The 19944-nt window shown below is 41.0% G+C and overlaps 1 protein-coding gene across 1 annotated transcript; it reads left to right on the plus strand.

Annotated features, from left to right (window-relative positions):
• Positions 1 to 969: 969 nt before the first annotated feature.
• Positions 970 to 7910, plus strand: pmp22b (peripheral myelin protein 22b). The gene is made up of 5 exons (XM_023289485.3): positions 970 to 1129; positions 1769 to 1859; positions 2075 to 2168; positions 4636 to 4776; positions 5622 to 7910. Exons 2-5 carry the CDS (start codon positions 1782 to 1784, stop codon positions 5780 to 5782), a joined length of 474 nt encoding a protein of 157 aa, XP_023145253.1. The 5' UTR covers positions 970 to 1129; positions 1769 to 1781; the 3' UTR covers positions 5783 to 7910.
• Positions 7911 to 19944: the final 12034 nt, after the last annotated feature.

Genomic DNA, 19944 nt, shown 5'->3' on the forward strand with positions numbered 1-19944 from the left:
ATATCTGTAAAATAACGATATTTTTATCTGATTAAAACGCATCTGAATGGTGTAATTTATTGGCTGCATGTTATAAAAGAAGAAAATGCAAAAATACAGATTTCTGATGTGGACATTATGTGTAGTTTTGGCCTGTTTTTGTTGTTTGTTTTTGAGTTAATGTGTATATGATTTTTCCCCAGTGACTTTCCTACACACTGTCTATAACTGGGGGGAAAAACATGTTTTTGTTTTTGTTTTTTTTAAAAAAAGATTTAAGATTTATTATTATATAAATATTTACTTTTACAGCAAATATCTGCAAAAATGATACTTTTGCTGATTTAAATACAATAAAATAATGTCACATTTGTGGTAAAACCATAAAACCATTTGTAAAAATACTTTTCTAGGGTTGACATGTAAATGGAATCTTTTTTCTGGGATTTTGCTCGTTAAAAAAACTGTAAAATAAAAGTTTTTTTTTTTTTAAATATTATAGTTAAAAATGTATATTTCTTTTGTACAGTGAAGGGTTTAAATCCCACTGCATCAAATGCTTTGTAATTATCAGCCAGTTTTGCCACGTTTGCATAAAATCCATTCGTCTTTATCTTGTTACGCTTTTTATTTAATGATATATACTGTACAGCTATCAAAAATCTCATTATACATGTCTGTTTATATCTTTTCTGTAAATATAAACAAACTGGAACACAAAAACTGCATTTTTCATAACTGCAATATAAGCTGTAAAAAGTGTCAGAGACAATAAATAAACCTCGACAGCAGATAACAGCTCGTAGTTACCAGGACACCAAAACAATGATGACCGACTCGCCACACAGACACCAAGTCAGTAACTAAGGCAACCCGTGCGCTATTACGCACAGTGCGTCTATATTGGGAAGCCTGGCTGTGAACCAGAGGGTCACTCCATGACGCAGCGACGCACGCAGGGCGTTGTTCTCCCATAATGAGACACTTTATAACAGAACGTCAGCCTGGCATCAATCTAGTCTGAGAGCGACTTGGGACGGAGGAGCTACCGCTGTTGGACTCTTTTAGGGGGGAAAGAAACGTTGCTTTTTGCTTGCTGCGAGCCAAACTTCTTCTTTTTTATTGTGGGAATACAAGCTGCGCGCTCCAAGTAAGTGGACTTTGCTCTCTTTCAAACTTTTAATCACTCAGAGTCAGAGCTGGCGGATTAAACGCGGAAACGCAATGACACAAGGACTGAGCTGTCACGGCAAAAAAAACCCGCCTGATTTTACGCTTAACTTTGTATATTACATGTATGGAATCATACTCTTCCACTTTCTTTGAACCGCTTTTCCTATTCTCTAAAGATTACTGAAATTATTCCCATTTTGTTAATGACACACTGAATTTAAAGCACTTTAAAGTGACAGAATACCTGTTTTCACTCAAAAATGCCACAAAATAGGCATTTTGAAAGGATTTCCAGACAGATTTGTTTTTGTTTGAGCTAAAAAAAAAAAACAAGCAAAATTGCAATCCCTAACATCAGCATCAAAGTTGAATCAAGTCATCTGAGACTAATTTGCCCACAACATTAGAAATGACTCACTTTGTGTTAAAACTGAAGTTAAAGACGCACCGTGGGGGGAAAAGAGGTTCAGATAAAGTTTCTCTGCTGGCTGTCAGTGTGGAGCGGCTGCAGCGACACACCCATATCTCACCAGTCTGACACACACACACACACACACACACACACACACACACACACACACACTGACAGATGTCCATTCTCCTCACTGCCTTCCAGATCGACTGTAAAGATGCTGCTCCTTCTACTGGGAATCATCCTCCTGCACTTGGCTGCTCTGGTTCTCCTGTTTGTGTCCACGATTATCAGCGTGAGTAGAATTATTTGTTCAGCTCGTGAGTTTGCAGAAAAATGTGCATGTACATTTAATATCCTGAAGAAACAGTTTAGTATAGAAGATTAAATGCAAACTGACCCTCTGGTGAAGCTTCTACAGACATTAAGGGATATAAAATAGTGTTTTTTGACTATTTTTTGTTCCTGTTGCTGCTCTTTCCATGTTACTGACCCTGTTGTTGCCACCAGGTTTGGTCAACGAGTGAAACTGGCACCTCAGACCTGTGGACAAACTGTTCTATTGTCAATGGAGGATACCACTGTAACCCAGCATCAACTGGAGGTCAGACACCTGCTTAATATTTCACTTTTCTTCTTCTTTAAGGCACATATGACTGTATTTCCTCTACGTTTGCACCACAGTTGCTCATTCTGTGTGTTTTTATCATCTCTCTGCTGTAAAACTTTGCAAAAACGTCTCGATGAAAGCCAACTTTTCACCTCTGTTGATGTGATCTGTGGGTGTGTCGCGGCTCCTCTGGGACTCTGGTGCCATCTAGGGCAGAGAATGTGGCAGTGCCTCTCCGGAGCGCTAGCTGATAGGCTGCCACTGTATAAATAGTCGTGGTGTGATGTCCATATTCAGGGCCTCGTGTTGGGACTCCATGGTGACATGAGCGACGGGAGCCGGGGGTCGGTTGGGGTGGGGCCGCAGAGAGTATTTAAAGTTTTAGATGTGTCTGAAAGCAGGGAGGCCTTGGACCACCTTGTGCAGAACATGGCATGCTGATGGCGGGTCACCCCCCAGTGTCAGATCAGAGTGTCCAGTGTTGGTTTGCAGGGATCACTGGGGCACTTTTAAGGTGGCAGCTGCAGCGTTAGGAGATGTATGAGAAAGATGCAGGACAGTAAAGATGTTTTTGGAATGTAATGCAGCTGAAAAAGGAGTAATACAGCAACGAGCTCCTGTGAGATCACTGTATGTTTTGCTGCTAAATGTGCCGTCACCGTGGTGCAGCAGCAGATGAGGTCATTTGTCTAGAATGCTCGGCCAGTAGATGTGTGTTTTGTCAGCAGCGCGCTCTGCCAGGTAGTTGGATGGTGCAGCCGGTTTGTTTGACTTGCTTTCATTAGCGCACTGACGCAGAGTGTTTATTCAAGAAGGAGCGTGTGCTGGTTCCCGGGTCGGTTTGTGCTTTTAGCTTTGGGAGATGGAAGATAGCGGCTCCACTTTCCTGCATTCAAAACAGCTTTCTTCCTCTGCTGAGCAATCACTCTGAAGTGAGTCAGAATGATTGTAATTGCAGCTATTTTTAAGGAGGAATCTCTCAAACTTTTGGAGGTCCTCCTTGTTGTTGCCCTTGGTTACGAAAATATTGATGACGCCCCAAGTGCGAAATAATCACGCCTCGCTTATTACACGCTGAGTGAGTTAAACATCGCGTCCTCACAGCCAGGAAAATTACTTCATAGAGTTTCTATAATTAGCCGTGGAGGGCAGAATGTGTGATACATAAACACAGTGAGGTAAATACAACTCCTCAGCACTGTGGAGTGTGGATAGAAATCACAAAACACAGCAAAAAGGAGAAATTCTTCAGCTGAAGATGCACAACCGCAATAATAAACCAGTCCTGAAACCAGCGCCTCAAGCCAGGAAATGCCCGATGTCACTGTTTCCCACTTCAGATAGGAAGGAAGGAGGTTTGTGTTTATCAGAAAGCAGTGATGTATTGTTTCTCTCAGCCTTATCTCAGAGTTATATATAAACACATATATATGTCCTGCGAAAACAGGATCATTACAGTGGAATGGTGCGTTTTGTGGATGATTTGCAGCGTGTCATGTTTCCTCTCATATCTCATCCCTGAGGCCGGCAGAGCGCTGCTGTCAGAGGAAACCTGACACCAAACTGTGCAGTCATTGTGCACATTCTCCAGGAAAACTGCAAGATTCTTCTTGAAAAGTCATAAATATACGGCAGTAAGTTGCGTCCCGGTGTTAGAATGAGGTTAATCTAAGTAAAAACATCTCACAGAGTAAGCTGTCTTATGACTTCAGCATCCTGTTTGCTTGAGTAGTAATCATGTATGCATTGTGGCTTTGTGACGGAAACGAGCGAGATTTGAATGCCAAAGTTGAGCAAATCAGTGTGAACCACAATAAAAGTCAGTGTTTTCTAAACTTTTCTGCAATATTTGCTGACGTTAGAACAGGACAGGAGGAAGTTATGCAACAGATAATACACAAACAGACCTGGGTGGTCCTTTGCGATCAAGCACCTTGGCAGCAGTTGTGATAGAAATAGTAAACACACAACAGAAAAAGTGGAAGCGATACAGTGAGGCGGGGGAAGGGAGCACAGCTAACCCTTAAGAACCTGCTTGGAAGTCTGAGGATTCCCGGCACGATGGCTGAATGGAAGATAAAAACAGGACCTAAGATAGACGGCACAGATCCGGTCAATGGTATTCCCAGTCGATACAGGTGTCTAATGGGTTAATGGCGTCTCCTGGCTTGGCCTTGGAAAACTAGCGGTCGGGATCGATGGGGAACATTTAGGTCCTGCTGTGAGGGGAGCTTTTAGGTAACAGGATACCCAGGTTTCATTGTTATGGATCCATTACGCATTCCCAGAAGTAAACACGGCCGGGCGTATCTCATTATGGTTCTATTTGTGAGGATGCTAAAACTCAGCCAGCCATAGCACACTTATGCTTCATTTGTTTCCTCCCATCGTCCTGTGTACATACATAAATACTAACTATGGGTGAGTTATTAATGACTGCGCTCTCCTTTCTCTCCTGCAGAGTGGATTCAGGCGGTCCAGGCCCTCATGATCCTATCCATCATCTTCAGCTGCCTGTCCCTCTTCCTCTTCTTCTGCCAGCTCTTCACTTTGCAGAAGGGCGGACGCTTCTTCCTCACCGGAACCTTCCAGATCCTTGCCAGTGCGTTCCACCCCTCCTCAACGCTTTTACACAAACAGCAGGACTGAACTCACGTAGACATCAGACAGATCAAGGCTTTATTTTTTGCCAGCATTACAAAAAGGGAGTTTGTTTTGGATCTGATACGACTATTTTTCTGAGTTTATAAAATGGAGTGAATATGTAGCAGAAATGTGTTCAATCGATAGAAGCATAAATTAGAAAAAGGCCAACTTTCAGGCTTTAAACTGTACTTTTAGTTGATCACTTCATCTGTGAACTGTATCAATAATACAGCAACCCTTAAGTAGTCTGAAAATCCACTTAGACAGGCAAACCGCTGGTGGATGCTCACACCACATCTTCCATGGCAGAGAATTGAATTAGGAGGATCCGAGCCAGTTCCTAATGGTTTTTATGCTCCACTTGTCTATTGTGCTTCATGCCCTTTGGCCAGAGAGCAGCTCCACTGCTAGTCCATTGTGTTCTCTCTTGGCAGCCCTTTGCAAAATCCCAGGTTTTCTCTCTCTATGTACTGTGCCAGCGCTTTGCCCTGGCACCCAGGTGCCCACTCAGCCAAACAGGAATGACACCGGGAACGCTGCCAGCCGTGCAAGTTAAAATGTCAGGAAGGCTGGCGGTGCAGGAGGCCTGATAGACAGATCATGCCGTATCAGACCAGGGAGGTGGGCAGGCTGAGACTGGGCTTCAGTAAGCATGAAGCTTGATGTGATGTGGAGGGATGCCTTCTGGTCGCCAACGCTGCCACACAGAGTTCAGCTCAGGACACGAGGGCACAACGCTGCAGGGAAACAGGATCTGATGATTGCACACGATGACGCTCTTTTTACTTTTCTTCTTCGCAGGTTTGTTCGTGATGAGCGGCGCCATCATCTACACGGTGACGAGTCAGTACTGGGTGTTGGAGACGTACACCTTCGGCTACTCCTACATCCTGGCGTGGGTGGCCTTCCCCTTGGCGCTGATCAGTGGACTCATCTACGTCATCTTGAGGAAGCGAGAATAAGCCGCCACTCCATCCCAGTGTTCCCAGTAACCCTCTGCCCAACTGCAAGTGTTATCAGCCCCCCTCTGAAGCAGTGACGCCCGAGTCCCAGTAACCGACGGAGGCCCAAACATCACAGCGAGGGGGAGTAATACCAAAAAATCAACATGCAAGCCAACATAAAAACACACCAATACTGTCTCAGTTAAAAGATGTATATAGTATCTATGGTTTAAAACCTATTTATAACACTTTTTACATATATGTACATAGTTTTTGTGTTGCTCTGCCAACGGATACTATGAGCTTTGTTTTAGCTGATTAAGTGCCTCAGTTTTTGTTTGTAATGATGAAATAATTATACACTATTTTGTTGTGTTTTTGGCCTTTTGTTTTGCCAAAGAATTAGTTGAAAAAAAATAGCAAAAAAAGTTTCTTGAAGTATATTAACCAAAGTGCATGTATAGAAATAGAAGGGTTCAGTAATTTTTTTTGAATGGGCTTGCTTTACAAAGAGAGTGGTAACATCCATGGATGTAGCGTTGCCATAAAAACAGAGATTTGGTCCTTTTTTTTCTATTTGTGAATTTGCAAGTTTAAGTGTTTTTGTTTTCGGTATTTTTCTATTTCTTATTTTCAACAAAAAAGATGGTGCTATGTATTTATCATTCCTATTACTGATAGCGATCATTTACGACACTTATTGTTCTTGTTTAGAGTCAAAGCGCTTGCCATTAATTCAAAAAAGTGAGAATCAGACAGAGGTACAGTTGAGCTTCCGGTGCTCACTGCTTCTTTAGGGAACACGGCCTATTTCACTTTGCAGTGTCTGATTTATTAGTATTGTTTTTCTCTTCATCAGCTACTGTAAAAGTTGAGGTGGTGCATGGAGGAAATCGAAAGTCATTTGGAATGTCAGTATTATTCTGCCAGTTTGGAAAGAGAAATACCTTAAAATAAGCTTTATTTTTCACTCTGCCTTTATTTCCCATCATTCTGAAAGTCTCAAGAAGCCAAATTGCCTTTTTTAAGTCAAATATCATCCAGAAAATAACACTGTTGGGCATTATAGCCAAAGTATACATCTAACAATACTACAAACCACCGAGCTGAAGCCATATCAGAAAACACCAGATGATAGGAAAAAGATATTTAGTATTAACTCTACAAGTGAAGAAGAAGGACAGAGAGGTTTGCAGTGATGATACAAATGTCTGTTTCATATACTTGAAGTTTGACATGCTGCAGTCGCTGCCCACTGACGTCTACATGTTGTTGTTTTTTCTCTTCTACTGTATAAAACACTGTTTATATGTTGTGCATAACAGATGTTTGTGACAATCTAGCCTTAAAAAAGCACTCACTGACTAAATAAAACTACTCTCACTAATACTGTGTAAGGGACTGGATTCACGCTAACACTCGATGCATGTACGAGTCGTTTTCGAGGATGTTGTTGATGCTGAAAAGCACCTTTTTGAGCTGTGAAAAAAAAATGGGGGAAAAAAACCTGCCAGTAAATAGGAATCAAACATTAAAACTCTGAACCGTTTGTGGTGATTAATCTGTCCTGACAACAGCTGCATGTTCATGGATCGAAGACGTCAGCAGCATGCAAACGTGTAGATTCCAGCCGGCCGAGTCTGCCTTTACAGTCCGTGTTGGTACTCCGGTGGAATCAGACGAGATGCCTTCTGCATGCAGCTGCAAATGCTGTATGTGACCCGAGTCACCCACACCGGCTGCAGAGGCCCTCGGCTCACAATGCCAGTTATTTCAAACACGCAGCTCGTGTTGCAGTGTCAACAGTGTCGTGACATCAGAAATAAGAGGACTTTTTAACGCTGTATGAAAGCGTCCGTCCTCCGCTTGACATCTCCCGTGAGACCCTCTCACCCTTCCCAAACACGCCGTGGTGGATTCAAGCATCTAATTCAGAGCTTAGACTAGCTAGTCTGCTGTGTTTTTTCTTTACTTCTCTTTGCTCATCTTTGGGTTCAGTTAGAAGACTCGGCCTCTAATGACGACTGCCCTGTAAAGCTACAGCCTCCACTGTCTACCATGTTTACAGCAAAACTTCCAAATGCTCTTGATATTACCAAAGCTACTTTGAATTTTAACCATTAAAGGATGTTTCTTACCACCACAATGGAGCCATTTTTGTGTGTGTCTTTCAGTTTGCAGCACACATCCACCAATCAGGCATAACGTTATGACCACCTGCCTAATACAGTGTTGGTCCCTTTATTCTGCTGAAACTCCTCTGAATCAGTGGGACATGGAAACAGGACATCTGGGGACGTCCAGTGGGTCCTGTGGGTTGCAGGGTGGGATCTACCTAGATCAGACTGATCCTGGCTCATTCCACAGATGCTCAGTGAGATCTGGATCTGGGGAGTGTGGAACCCCTGAGCTCTGTGCTGTTTCCTGGGTCACTCCTGAGCAGTTTTTGCAGTGTGTTGGTGTGCATCGTCCTGCTGAGGGTGGCAACTGGCATCAAGGACTGCTGTTGCCATGGGGCCATGGGGGGTGAGGGTTGGGGGGTTTGCTTGACCTGCAATGTTTAGGTGGGTGTCAAACATCCATACGAATGTCAGGACTCAAGCTTTCCCAGCAGAATGCGGCATTAGAACAAGATGATGGAGCTTCTTCTCTTCACCTGTCAGCAGTCATAATGCTGCGGCTGATCGGTGTATATGACATCATATCCAATCATCCAGACGCTTGCAGATTATCACCAGAGGTTTGAAAATGAATCTATTCCTTTTAGAGACAACAGCCAGTCGACAGGCAGCACTTCTGAGCCGATGATAGGCGTCTAAATCTCCGAGTACTCTGAGACGGAGGATTCGAGTTGCATAGGTCACAGCCTCCTACGGCCTCCCTCCTCTGACATACTAGAACCGGGTGAAACAGGGACACTGCATTCTGGTTTGCATGTTTGTGGGTGTGTTTTGTAGTTTAGAGAGTGGGAAATGTCTTAACTTGACGTACATGGAATATAAATGGAACTATGAGCCTTTTATGTCACCATGCTGTGCCCATATCTCTCCGTATCTCTCTATATATGTATATATAAGCTTAAACATGCAACATGTTGCCATATCCTGTGCAATGTCGCCATCTGCTGGATGCACACAGTAGCAGCACCAACATTGAAATATCACAATGGCTTGACAAATGCTGCCACTGTGTGGTCAACCGTGAGTACTGCACTCAAACCACCACACACCACAGTATCAGTGCCTCCCCTGGGTGTAGCGGATCATATTTTTCTTAGTGAAGTATGTTAAACCTCATTAACTCTATATGTGATCATTACGCCTCGTCTAGAGCTCAGCTTGTTTGCGAGGGTCCATCTCTTCCATTAGTATGCACAGAGCACATAGAGAAGGGTGATTTCTCCCACTTGTCTACTCTCTATTACCCTTCAGTCAGTCTAATGAATGCCCCTCCTCCGGAGCCATTATGAAGGGTTTTATGGCACAACACCTCATTAGAGGTAAAGGCAGAAGACAAATTAGTCTTTTACTTCTGATAAATTAGGGGAGAACAAAAAAAGAAAAATATCAGACGTGTCACAAAATGAAATCAGCAAGAAGAGAGGGCAGATTTGGACACTCAGAAGGTCAGACTGTGTCTAATAAAGCACCTTATAGTTACATTTAAATGAGATTTAGCAAAACATTGCTTTACTTACAAAGAGATTTAAAACTCAAAAATGAGATGTACATTGAAGACAGGAAGGGGCTAGTTCAAGTCAGGATAGTTAACAATTAACTAAATATGAGGTTAGGGTTCAATTAAAAAAAACATTAAAAACTTTTAAAATGAATGAATGAATGCAACAAATGCAACAAATGCAAGAAGTTAAAATGAGCATTAGAGTGTAAGACAACAAAGAGATACAATAACTTGAATTCTGTTTGGCATAAAGTGTATTTGTCGTGTCAATATATATATTGCAGGACTTTTTGTATCATAGTAAACATTTTTTTTTTTGCTGTTTTCAGGCCTAAAATCAACATGACCGCCTATAACCAAACACCACATGACATTGTAGAGAAAGACTCTTCTAAATACTATATATGTAATTGAGTAAAATTGAAATTGAAGGTTATTTCTAAAAATATTGTAGTAAACCTGTTGACTACTTTATATTAAATAAGTCAGAAAGCCTTGGAGTCTGGCCAGTCTGTTCTTCAGGAGGAAATGACATCATGTGGAGCAGGTCATGTGATCTGGAATTATATATTGCCGAAAAAGAAATATCTGTCATGATTATCTGAACTTAATAAAAGAACACAATCCAAACTATTTCTGAATCAGCTCATTTTATTATAGTTTAGCTCATTAGAAGGTGGTTGGTATTAAATTCAGACGGTTATTTAGTTGACATTTTAGTGATATCCAGTCATTTTTAATTAATAAATGATTGTTTCCATAATAAATAATTGTGGAATTTGTAAACACATGATCAAAATGAACCTAAAAGCATTATTTTTTGATTATTTTTAATAAAAATGTATGCAGATATATCCCATGGACTTCAAAAGTCCCTCAGTTATACATTGACCCAGTCAACTTTTTGAACTAACATGGGTTTCCACCACTAATCCAAAACTTATTTCCTCCTTTTAGCAAAACAAAATGACTAAGATCAGCTTCCTTATGTTCAGACTGTATGTGATTCACACCATCAAACTCTTCTGTCTATGAAAGCATCTCATTTATTATGCTCATCCATTCATTTATTCAGGGCTTTGCATATATTTCCTACCTGTCTGCATCCAACCGATTTACCGAGCTGTCAGGCCTGCTTTCATTGTTTACTCTCTGCTAATCCTTGTCTATTTTTATATAGTCTCGGATAAATTGCAAAAGATGCATTTGGAAGTTGTGGAAGATATTAGAGATAAACATGCAATCCATTAGAGCTTATATTTAACGTGTAAATTTCATTCCTTCTTTACAATCTGCATGTCTCTGAACTCACACAAAATATTTAACACAACAAATGTGCGGCGGGACAAAGCAGACAGATAAATTTGTCACATTATGCTGAACTGACATCAGTCTGAAAAGAATCATCCAGTTCCTGTCACATTAACTGAGGCAATGATAATAAATCAACATCCTGTCATAGCTGCCTGTTTGATTTGGTTTTTGGCGGTTTAATGAGCATCATAAACTCTTTCCTGCACACAGTTTAGAGCAAAAAAAAAAAAAAAATGTAATCCTCATGTCATCCTGCGAGTCAAAATTGACCCATTTTAAAGTTTGAAAATGTGGGGGAAAAAACTTCTGATGTCCACATTTTCAACTTTTTATGGAAATCTTTGAACATTTTTTGGTGGAAAAAAAGAAATGTTAAAAATGTTTCTTAAGAACATTCACAAAAAAAAAGGATTTTGGTTGATTTTTATGTGAATGTTCTTAAAGAAAATACTAGAAGTTTTACTGATATATATGGAATCACTTTAGATATTTTTAGGATTTTTTTTGTAAGATTTTTTACTCATTTTTTGAAAATATTTACAATAATTTTCTTGTGAAATTTGGGGTTTTTTAAAAAAAATAAAACTTTTAACGCAAATTTTAGAGGAATTATTGGAATTTTCTTCCTGAAGGTTTTTCCAAATTTTCAGACATTTGGGGGATTAAATGAATTGAATTTTTGGATTTTTTTTCAGACAAGGAAACGATATTTTTTGGTGCCTGTAAATGAGGACAACTGGAGGGTTAGAAAGAGGTGCAAAGCCACTGTATTGTGTCTATCCAACGCTGACTGATGTGCGTTATTACCCCAGTGCTGTGTAGGTGTCTGGGGGTTTCCACGCATCATTGTTTTGCCATCACGGGGTCAAGGACGAGCTTTTAAAATAATCACTTTTTCCCATTAATGCCTCAAACATTCTCCCCGTCTTGTCCTATCACACCCATTGTCACTATCACATCCTGCACCGCCGCCTCCAACCACAACCTCCCCCCTCCTCGTCTTTTTTTGACTTTGACTCGACTGGGAGATAATATTTTCTAATTTCTGGAACACAATGAGGGGGATGCAAACAGAAGGCCCACCTTAATCTATCACGGCTCCTTCAAGGGGCGCAGGGGTGCTCGGTGACAGGCACAAAATCGGGGAGCCGGTGGGGAGGAGGGCAACAGACACAATTAAGGCTCATGAAATGCAAATGGCGCTTTATGGGAGGGTGCTGGGGAGGAGGGCTCGGTCCGACTCCTGGCTCTCGCTGCCATCTGCTTGCCATCACCACCGGTGGAAGGAACCTCTGGGTCTCGGTAATTTGTAGCTTTAATAATTTCTCTCTCAGCTGGAGAAGAAAGAAAAAAAGAAGATGAGGCTGGAGGGGCCGAGGACATGCAGCTGGCTGAGATTAGATTTAGATTAGTCAGTTAGATCGCATGGAGATCTGACCTCTTAGGTTTTAGCGTGGGCGTAAACACACTTACATGTTCACATATGCATCACATATGCAGCAAACATCCAACCCTGCTGTAGCTGCAACTCCCTACGCAATCCTCAACTATACTCCATCAAAGCTGACCCTAATCCGAGGTGTACCTCCAGCCCAGTGGCTCCATAAATCCCGGAGGATGTCTGGAGGTTATTTGGGAACATGATCCCTGGCCGCTGGGGGCCACGCTGTAACCCTGAGACCAGATTCAGGCCCCAACTCTCCCCGGAGCACCGTTTGAAGGGGTCAAAGTGGACACAGTGTGCTTCTTTTCCCTTTTTTCCCTCAGTGACAGAGCCATTCATTTGTCACGAGGAACCGCACTGAGCCTCCAAACCCACCGCCTTCCGATACCCACCTTACCGAGCCATTACTAAGGTCCCGACTGGGTCAAGGTCATCACCACACACAGCTGACCCCCTGATCCCGTGGGCGTCCGTCACGCTGGGGGAAATAAAGCAAAGATTGGCAGCTGATGTAGTCGAGGAGTAAATCAACTTCAGCTCCGGCCATACATCAAAATCACTTACGCTAACATGCACTCGCACTGAGAGCCGAATCATTTTACCAACAATAGAAGGAGGCCGAGAGGACGGAGCGATGCGGCACAATCAGACGTCCCGGAGCTTTGTGCACTGTTGAATAATGCTCGTGAATACGGTTAGTGGTGACTTTAACAGCACTGAATGCACCTTTAGCAGCTGGAGAACATCAGCGAACATATGATAGCCAGCAAAAGGACTCATGAAACTGAAGGAGAGCTTGTAACAATCGCATTGACAGGGAACTTTTCTTAAAAGATCAGTGACTCTTGAGCTTAAAAACCTTTGATAGCACACTGCAGAAACTCAAAATCTTACCAAGTCTATTTGTCTTATTTTTATCCCACTAGATTTAGGATAAATTCATTTAACAAGAGACATTTCAGCAGATGGAGGGACTTGCTTTAACCCTCGTGTCGTCCTGTGGGTCAAAATTTTGAGTTTGAAAGTTTGAAAATGTGGGAAAATATATATATTTTCACAGTGAAACTTCTGATGTCCACATTTTCAACATTTTTGGGAAATCTTTGAACATTTTTTGGTGGAAAAAAAGAAATGTTTAAAAATGTTTGTTAAGAACATTCACAAAAAAAATCAACCAAAATCCAGCAAATTTCACTGGATTTTGGTTGATTTTTATGTGAATGTTCTTATAGGAAATATTATAAGTTTTGCTGATATATATGGAATTACTTTAGATATTTTTAGGGGTTTTTTTTGAAGATTTTTAGTCATTTTTTGAAAATGTTTTCAAGAATTGTTTTTGCCAAATTTGGGGGATTTTTTAAAAATAAAACTTTTATGGAATTATTGGAATTTTCTTCCTGAAGTTTTTGCAAATTTGAGAAATTTGGGGGATATTTTGCTGAATTTTTGTTTTTTTTTTTCAGACAAGGAAACAATATTTTTTGGTGCCTGTAAATGAAGACAACAGGAGGGTTAAGACATCTCAAATTAGGAGGTTACATGAAAACTAAAATCAATTTTTTGAGTGAAAAACTGCTTCTTCTTCTTTTTTTTTTAGCATGTCTGCTTATTTTAAGACACCTAAGCTTGAAATTCCTGGTAAAATAGAGCTTAAAATAAGTTTTCCCAGCTAATTTTGAGATCTCAATATTCTGAATATCATATCTTATTTCAAGAAATCTTACCAAGCCATTTTTCACTTGTTCTATTGGGAGATTTTTTTTCACTTATTTCAAGGTAAATTTCCTTGAAATAAGTTTTTTTCTTGTTTTGAGAGGAGCATGTTTTCCAGTGCAGATCACACGCGTCGTAACATAAATGACACGAGCAACACGGGATGGTGACCTGGATGTTCATATCAAGAATCTCTCGGCTCTACAAGGAGCGAACAACACAGTCAATAGCAGTTAATACACACAAAAAAGGACTGAAAAGGTTGCAAAATCTGCAAAACCGGAGAAGAAAAAAAAGCCAGAGAGGGAACAAGGCTGCTTTCAATTTCTGCAGACAGACAGACACACAGACGGCTCTCATGAGGTCCAGTAAAGCTTCATGCTGGTCAGATGGACAGCAGTAAAAAGCACTCTGAATGGTGTCAATGAAGCCTCATAAATTCCCCAGGCAATAACCAGGGCCTCCTTGGGGGGGGAATGGAATCCTCAGCAGTGAGTTATTTGTAGCTGCGCTGCATTTAAAACACGCACAATTCGAGAAGCCCACTCATTGAGACGCTTTTTCAAGCACACATCCACGTAAACACTTAAAATGTAGCGATACGTGTGATAGCATGAGGTTATGAAGCTGTCAGAACACGACTGAGGGTTGCAAATCTGTCGGATTGAGCTGGAAAAGACAGTTTGATGAGCCAGTGATTCATCGAACTTCTGGGACAGTTCAGGAATGACAAGGATTTGGAAGTTCAAATTCCTTGTACACAATACCACATATGACTGTAAGTCTGCACAGTTCAGCAGAATAGTTGGCGCCTGCAAATCCTGCAAGCTTGGAGACACTAGAGATAGTGTAGAGCCTTAGCATTTATTAGAACCACCTCTCTCAGCTGCCTTCACTGCTTCTTTTCATATTATTACCAAATATCTCCAAGAAAAAGCCTCAAATCTATATTAAATTTAATTCGTTGATACGTTTGTTTCAATGCCAAACATGAGCTTTGCTGCCACTATCTGGAAGAAGGGACAGCACCAAATGTCCTCTTTTTCTGCTGTGACAAAACGGTATCAGCATCCCAAACAAAGCACGTCCTAGAACCCTTAAAGGGCACCCTCAGATCTGACCGGCATGATTTATTTACGGCTCTGAAGGCTCGTATACAACTCCTAATTATGATATCTTTTGAGTAATTGAGCTGACCAAAAAAAGGCTCTGAATTAAATTCTTTTTGTCCATAGATACAGAAGAACTGGGACCTAAAGGCTAATGAAAGTATGATTAGTAAACCTAATTAGTCAGCTGCTTTCCAAGTCTCCAAATCACTATTCATGTACACGGAACAGAGACTGGGTGATTAGAGGAACAAAGACGAACGCTGTAATCTGCTCTCGGTGGAGTGTCTGCCACGGCCCATCAGGAGATAGCGGCGCCGGGCTGATAGCGAGGAGACCGTCGGGCTGGAAGGGCCCGTGAAGCCGGGAAGCAGTGGAATCCCAGGACAAAGGAGGAGGGCCGAGGGGAGGACAAGACGGGACTCAGTGGCATGAATATCCAGAGTGATACTGGATTGTGTATGCATGGCAGCAGAACAAAGCCAGAACATCAAGTGTATCTGCACACAGTAAACAAGCTTAACATGGTCAAACGTCCATGACATTCAAAGTCCAGTCCAATATGATAATGCAGCTATGACATTTTATCATTTTACATTTCTATATATTAAGATAATGTTGTTTCCTGTAACGAGAAGACACTGTTCATGTAGTTTAACCCTCCTGTTGTTTTCATGTACGCGCATCAAAGAATATTGTTTCCTTGTCTGAAAAAAATCCAAAAATTCAGCAAAAAATTCCTCAGATTTCAGAAAATTTGCAAAACTTTCAGGAAGAAAACGCCAATAATTCTTTAAAAATTTCCCTTAAAAGTCTTATTTAAAAAATGTCCCAAATTTGGCAAGAAAAATCTTCCAAAAAAAAATTCTAAAAATATCTAAAGTGATTCCATATATATCAGCAAAACTTCTAATATTTTCTTTAAGAATATTCACAGAAAAATTAACCAAGATCCAGCTAAATTCACTGGACTTTGGTTGATTTTTTTGTGAATGTTCTGAAGAAACATTTTTAACATTTCTTTTTTTTCACCAAAAAATGTTCAAAGATTTCCCAAAAATGTTGAAAATGTGGACATCAGAAGTTTCACTGTGAAATTATATTTTTTCTCCACATTTTCAAACTTTAAAACGGGTCAATTTTCACCTGCAGGATGACATGAGGGTTAAAGTAAATAAATGATTAGGGTAGCTTGACTTCCATTGTAATCTACCTACAGAGTGGATTTGTTAAGTCATTTAATGTAAATTGTGAATAGTTAAATCTACACGGACAAATTCACAGGTCATAATAACGCCTAATTTAGATAAGATTTAATGCTCTGAGCTTAAAAGGCAGGTTATATTTTTAAAAATGCCAAAATTACATCATGTATTGCAACCATAAACTGTAAAAACTAAAAAAATCATTGGATTTTCTACTTTCTGACAGTCCTTAAACTACATTTCTGTGATGTGCTGCTCTGTTGGTAAAATTATCCAAACTTATCAGACTTATCAGGACTTATCCATCAGAAATGATCCAAGGAACAACTGATTAAATTGTGGGGGTGTTTCTGAATCCCATCAATTCCCGCCGCCTGCTACATATTTAGGTCACGTGATTCAGTATCTGTACATAACGTACACATGCAGAACACATGCCTGAGCTCAGAGCAAGGTCATTGTGTTTGTGGGTACATCTATATTAAATGGACACATTCTATGGTCTTGTGATTTCTGCCACAAATTTTTTCAAGATTTCATCCGTCGGAAACGATACGACTGAGCAGCCTTGGAGGAGGACTGTGCTCTCTGAGGGCTTTTCTTGTTACATTTGCAATGAGTCAAAAAGTCAGTTTTAGTCAAGGAAGAACAAGAAGACAATAGTTGAAACAATGAAATATTTAACATGAGCCCGACAAGAGACGAAACCTCACTTTACAAAGAACAACTGGTACATTGGAATGGAAATAAAAGACACGAAGCAAAATGTTTGAGGTCCACTGGATGCCAGAAGATAAACCCAATGTGATAAAAACTTCATAAACAGAAGGAACTATTCCACGTTGTATTTATTATTACTATTATTATTGTGTATTTATTTCACCTAAACTTTGTCTGTTGATTCAGTTTTTGTAAATTAAACAATTAAAGAAATCCATGAGCAGCCTTGTTGGAGGACTGCGATCTCTTTCTTGTTTGTCAGGTGTTATGTGTTTGTTTTGCTTAAATCCGGTCCGTGGTGCAAAAAACACTGGAGACCGCTGGTGTGTAGGGTTGCTGCTACATGATAAGGAATGGTAAAAGCCGGTCACTGGTTTATTTTTCTTCTAAAAAAAAAAAAAAAAAAAAAAAAATCTTAAAGTTTGTCTATAAATCATGTTGATGGGCTTCAGTCTGCTACTATATGTTAGTCATCTGTGTCTGTGTGCATAGTTGTACCCAGGACTGTTGGTTAGTGTAGCCCCCTGATGGCCTGACCCTCGGAGCCTGCAGAAAACCCTCCACCCTTCATCCCCTCAAACAGCACTGCACTTGCAGCTCGGATCTGTAAATCACACACACACACACACACACACACACATAAATAGGAGAGCGTCTGGATAATGTTCACACTGCCACCACTTCACCGGAGCCTCACGCTGCACTTTCAGGACAAACCCCCTCAACACACACACAAAACCACACAGCCCCTTTATGCTTTCTTGCTTTCTCCTTCCATTTCTCCCCCCAACAATCAAAGGCCATATGGCAAACATATTCCTACGGTTCATTGGCTTTTATGGCTGTTGCTTAAAGAATGGGCCGTGGCTTGGTTAAGGGGTGTTCCGGGGGGCCAGTGTGAAGGGCAAAATAATATAGTCTGCCCCTCAGTCCATTAGAGAGCCTTTATTTCTATTAGCCCAGTCACCGGGCACTTTGGGACCATTGAAACAACCCCTCTTAATTAGGAAAGAAAACACAAGCACATGATGTGTTTTAGTAGATGGCACGCCGCTGTGGATTTCTTCTGCACCTCTACACTCGCTCCCCAGGCATCGGTCCATTTATGCGTCATTTCATCACTTCGCCAGAGCTAATTGCACTTCAGCGAGAGATTCAGGCGTCACCAAATAGCCAAACAAAAAGTGATTACATTCTGCTTCAAGTGTCTCAATCATACATGAAAGTGACTTTGGGCTCCCGATAAGTAAAGCTTGCATGAAGGTAATTCGCTCTACTTGGGAAATTAATGGTCCACAGTCATTGGGAAGAGGGACAAAGTGCCCGCAAAGCGAATCACATCAGAGGTGTTAACCTGAGGATGTTTGCAGCAATGCTTTCCTCTACCGGTGAGGAGCAAGAACTCAGGAACATTTGGAAACCGTAACTTCCCACTTAGTGCTCTCCAATGATGCAGAACAGAACCTGTGCTTGACAGCATGTCAGCTTTCCCCCGCAGACCAAACGCTAAACACGATAAGAAGGAACTCAATCTCTGAGACGTTTTCATGCCTATTTGGCTCATTCTGCAAGCTGGAGTTTAGAGTTTACCCTCTTTTCTTTCTCTCCACAGTGGCTTTTTTTCCCCTTTTCTTTTACAGCATGCCGTAAGTCACTGGGACAGCATCCTGCACCCCGCCGATGACCTGCATCTGGACAACATCTGGGGTCACCGAAGTCACCCTGACAAGTGCTAAACCATGTGGAAACTTCCTCCTTCACTTTGAGGGGTCATCATGCGGAGGGGTGATGGAGGAGACTGGAATAAAAGACGAGGAGGAAGAACCCGGGCTGAAGGAAAAAGGCTCGGATAAAAAACTGATGTGACGATTATCATACAACACAATCAGCAGCATGGACGATTAAATAATCTCTCACAAAGCACTTTTAAAGTGAGATACCCTTTATTAAGACATCCTATGGTCTATTTAAGACTTTTTGAATGTGGAAATGATTGGATGTCATTAGCTTTCATTTCTGAGGGGCAAACATCATCGGTTTCCAGCTGACTAAAAGGATCTTTATCTGTATTCAGATATGCAAACAGCTTCTGGTGAAGGGGTCAGGAGTCAAGAGAAACGTTCCACAGCAAATAAAAAACACAAGTGTCCTTAACAGAATATGATACCATCTTTGCTGTTTGTGAAAAGGGAAAAAAGGAGGATAACAGTCCATAGACAAAAGATAGAGAAGAAGTGAAGAGGGAGCTCAGCGGTTTAGCTGACTTGAAGTACTTAAAGGTGTGGAGCCTCGGGGTGGAGAGAGGATGAAGGATCCTGCTGCAGGAAGTAAACAGAGCTCTGTGAAAACACGGTGAAATGTTCAAGACGAATTGAGAGATAAAAGGAGTTTTTAAAAAAGGAGGAGGAGGGGTGTTAATCGAGTGATGAGGGAGGATGGTGAAGGACAGCAGAGGGTGTGAGGGGAGTGGAAGCAGTGATAATTGATAACAGATTACAGAGTGAGTCTCAGGTGCAGGACACACCGAGACGCAGCATCCACAGTTAATTCCAGCAGTCAGAGAGGGTTATTGTTCAGTGGATGTAATTAAAGAAATCATTAAGACACACAAAAAAATGGCTCCAGATATAAATATATTGAGCCATTGGTCAAAGTCAGTGAGGAAAATTAGATGTAGAAGAACAGCAGTGGCTCACATTCTGAGCCTGGATAACCTTGGATTTAGGATCATCATAATGAAACTACACTGTAAAAAAGGTTGTGTTTAAAATCTTTTTTCCTTTAAACTATTTGCTCTCATTTTACAGATTTTGCCTGTTTTGGTCAATAAAAAAATACTAATAAAATCCCAGAAAAGGCATAAATTTATGCACTGATTGTAATAAAAAGGGCTAAAAATGTTAATAATGTTCACATAAACCTAATGTTCACATTTATCTACCATATATTTTGATAAATGGTAGTCTGGTTTTTTTTTATAATATTTGAAAG

This window comes from Amphiprion ocellaris, chromosome 18, assembly GCF_022539595.1.
Source record: "Amphiprion ocellaris isolate individual 3 ecotype Okinawa chromosome 18, ASM2253959v1, whole genome shotgun sequence".
In the NCBI taxonomy this organism is placed as follows: Eukaryota; Metazoa; Chordata; class Actinopteri; family Pomacentridae; genus Amphiprion; species Amphiprion ocellaris.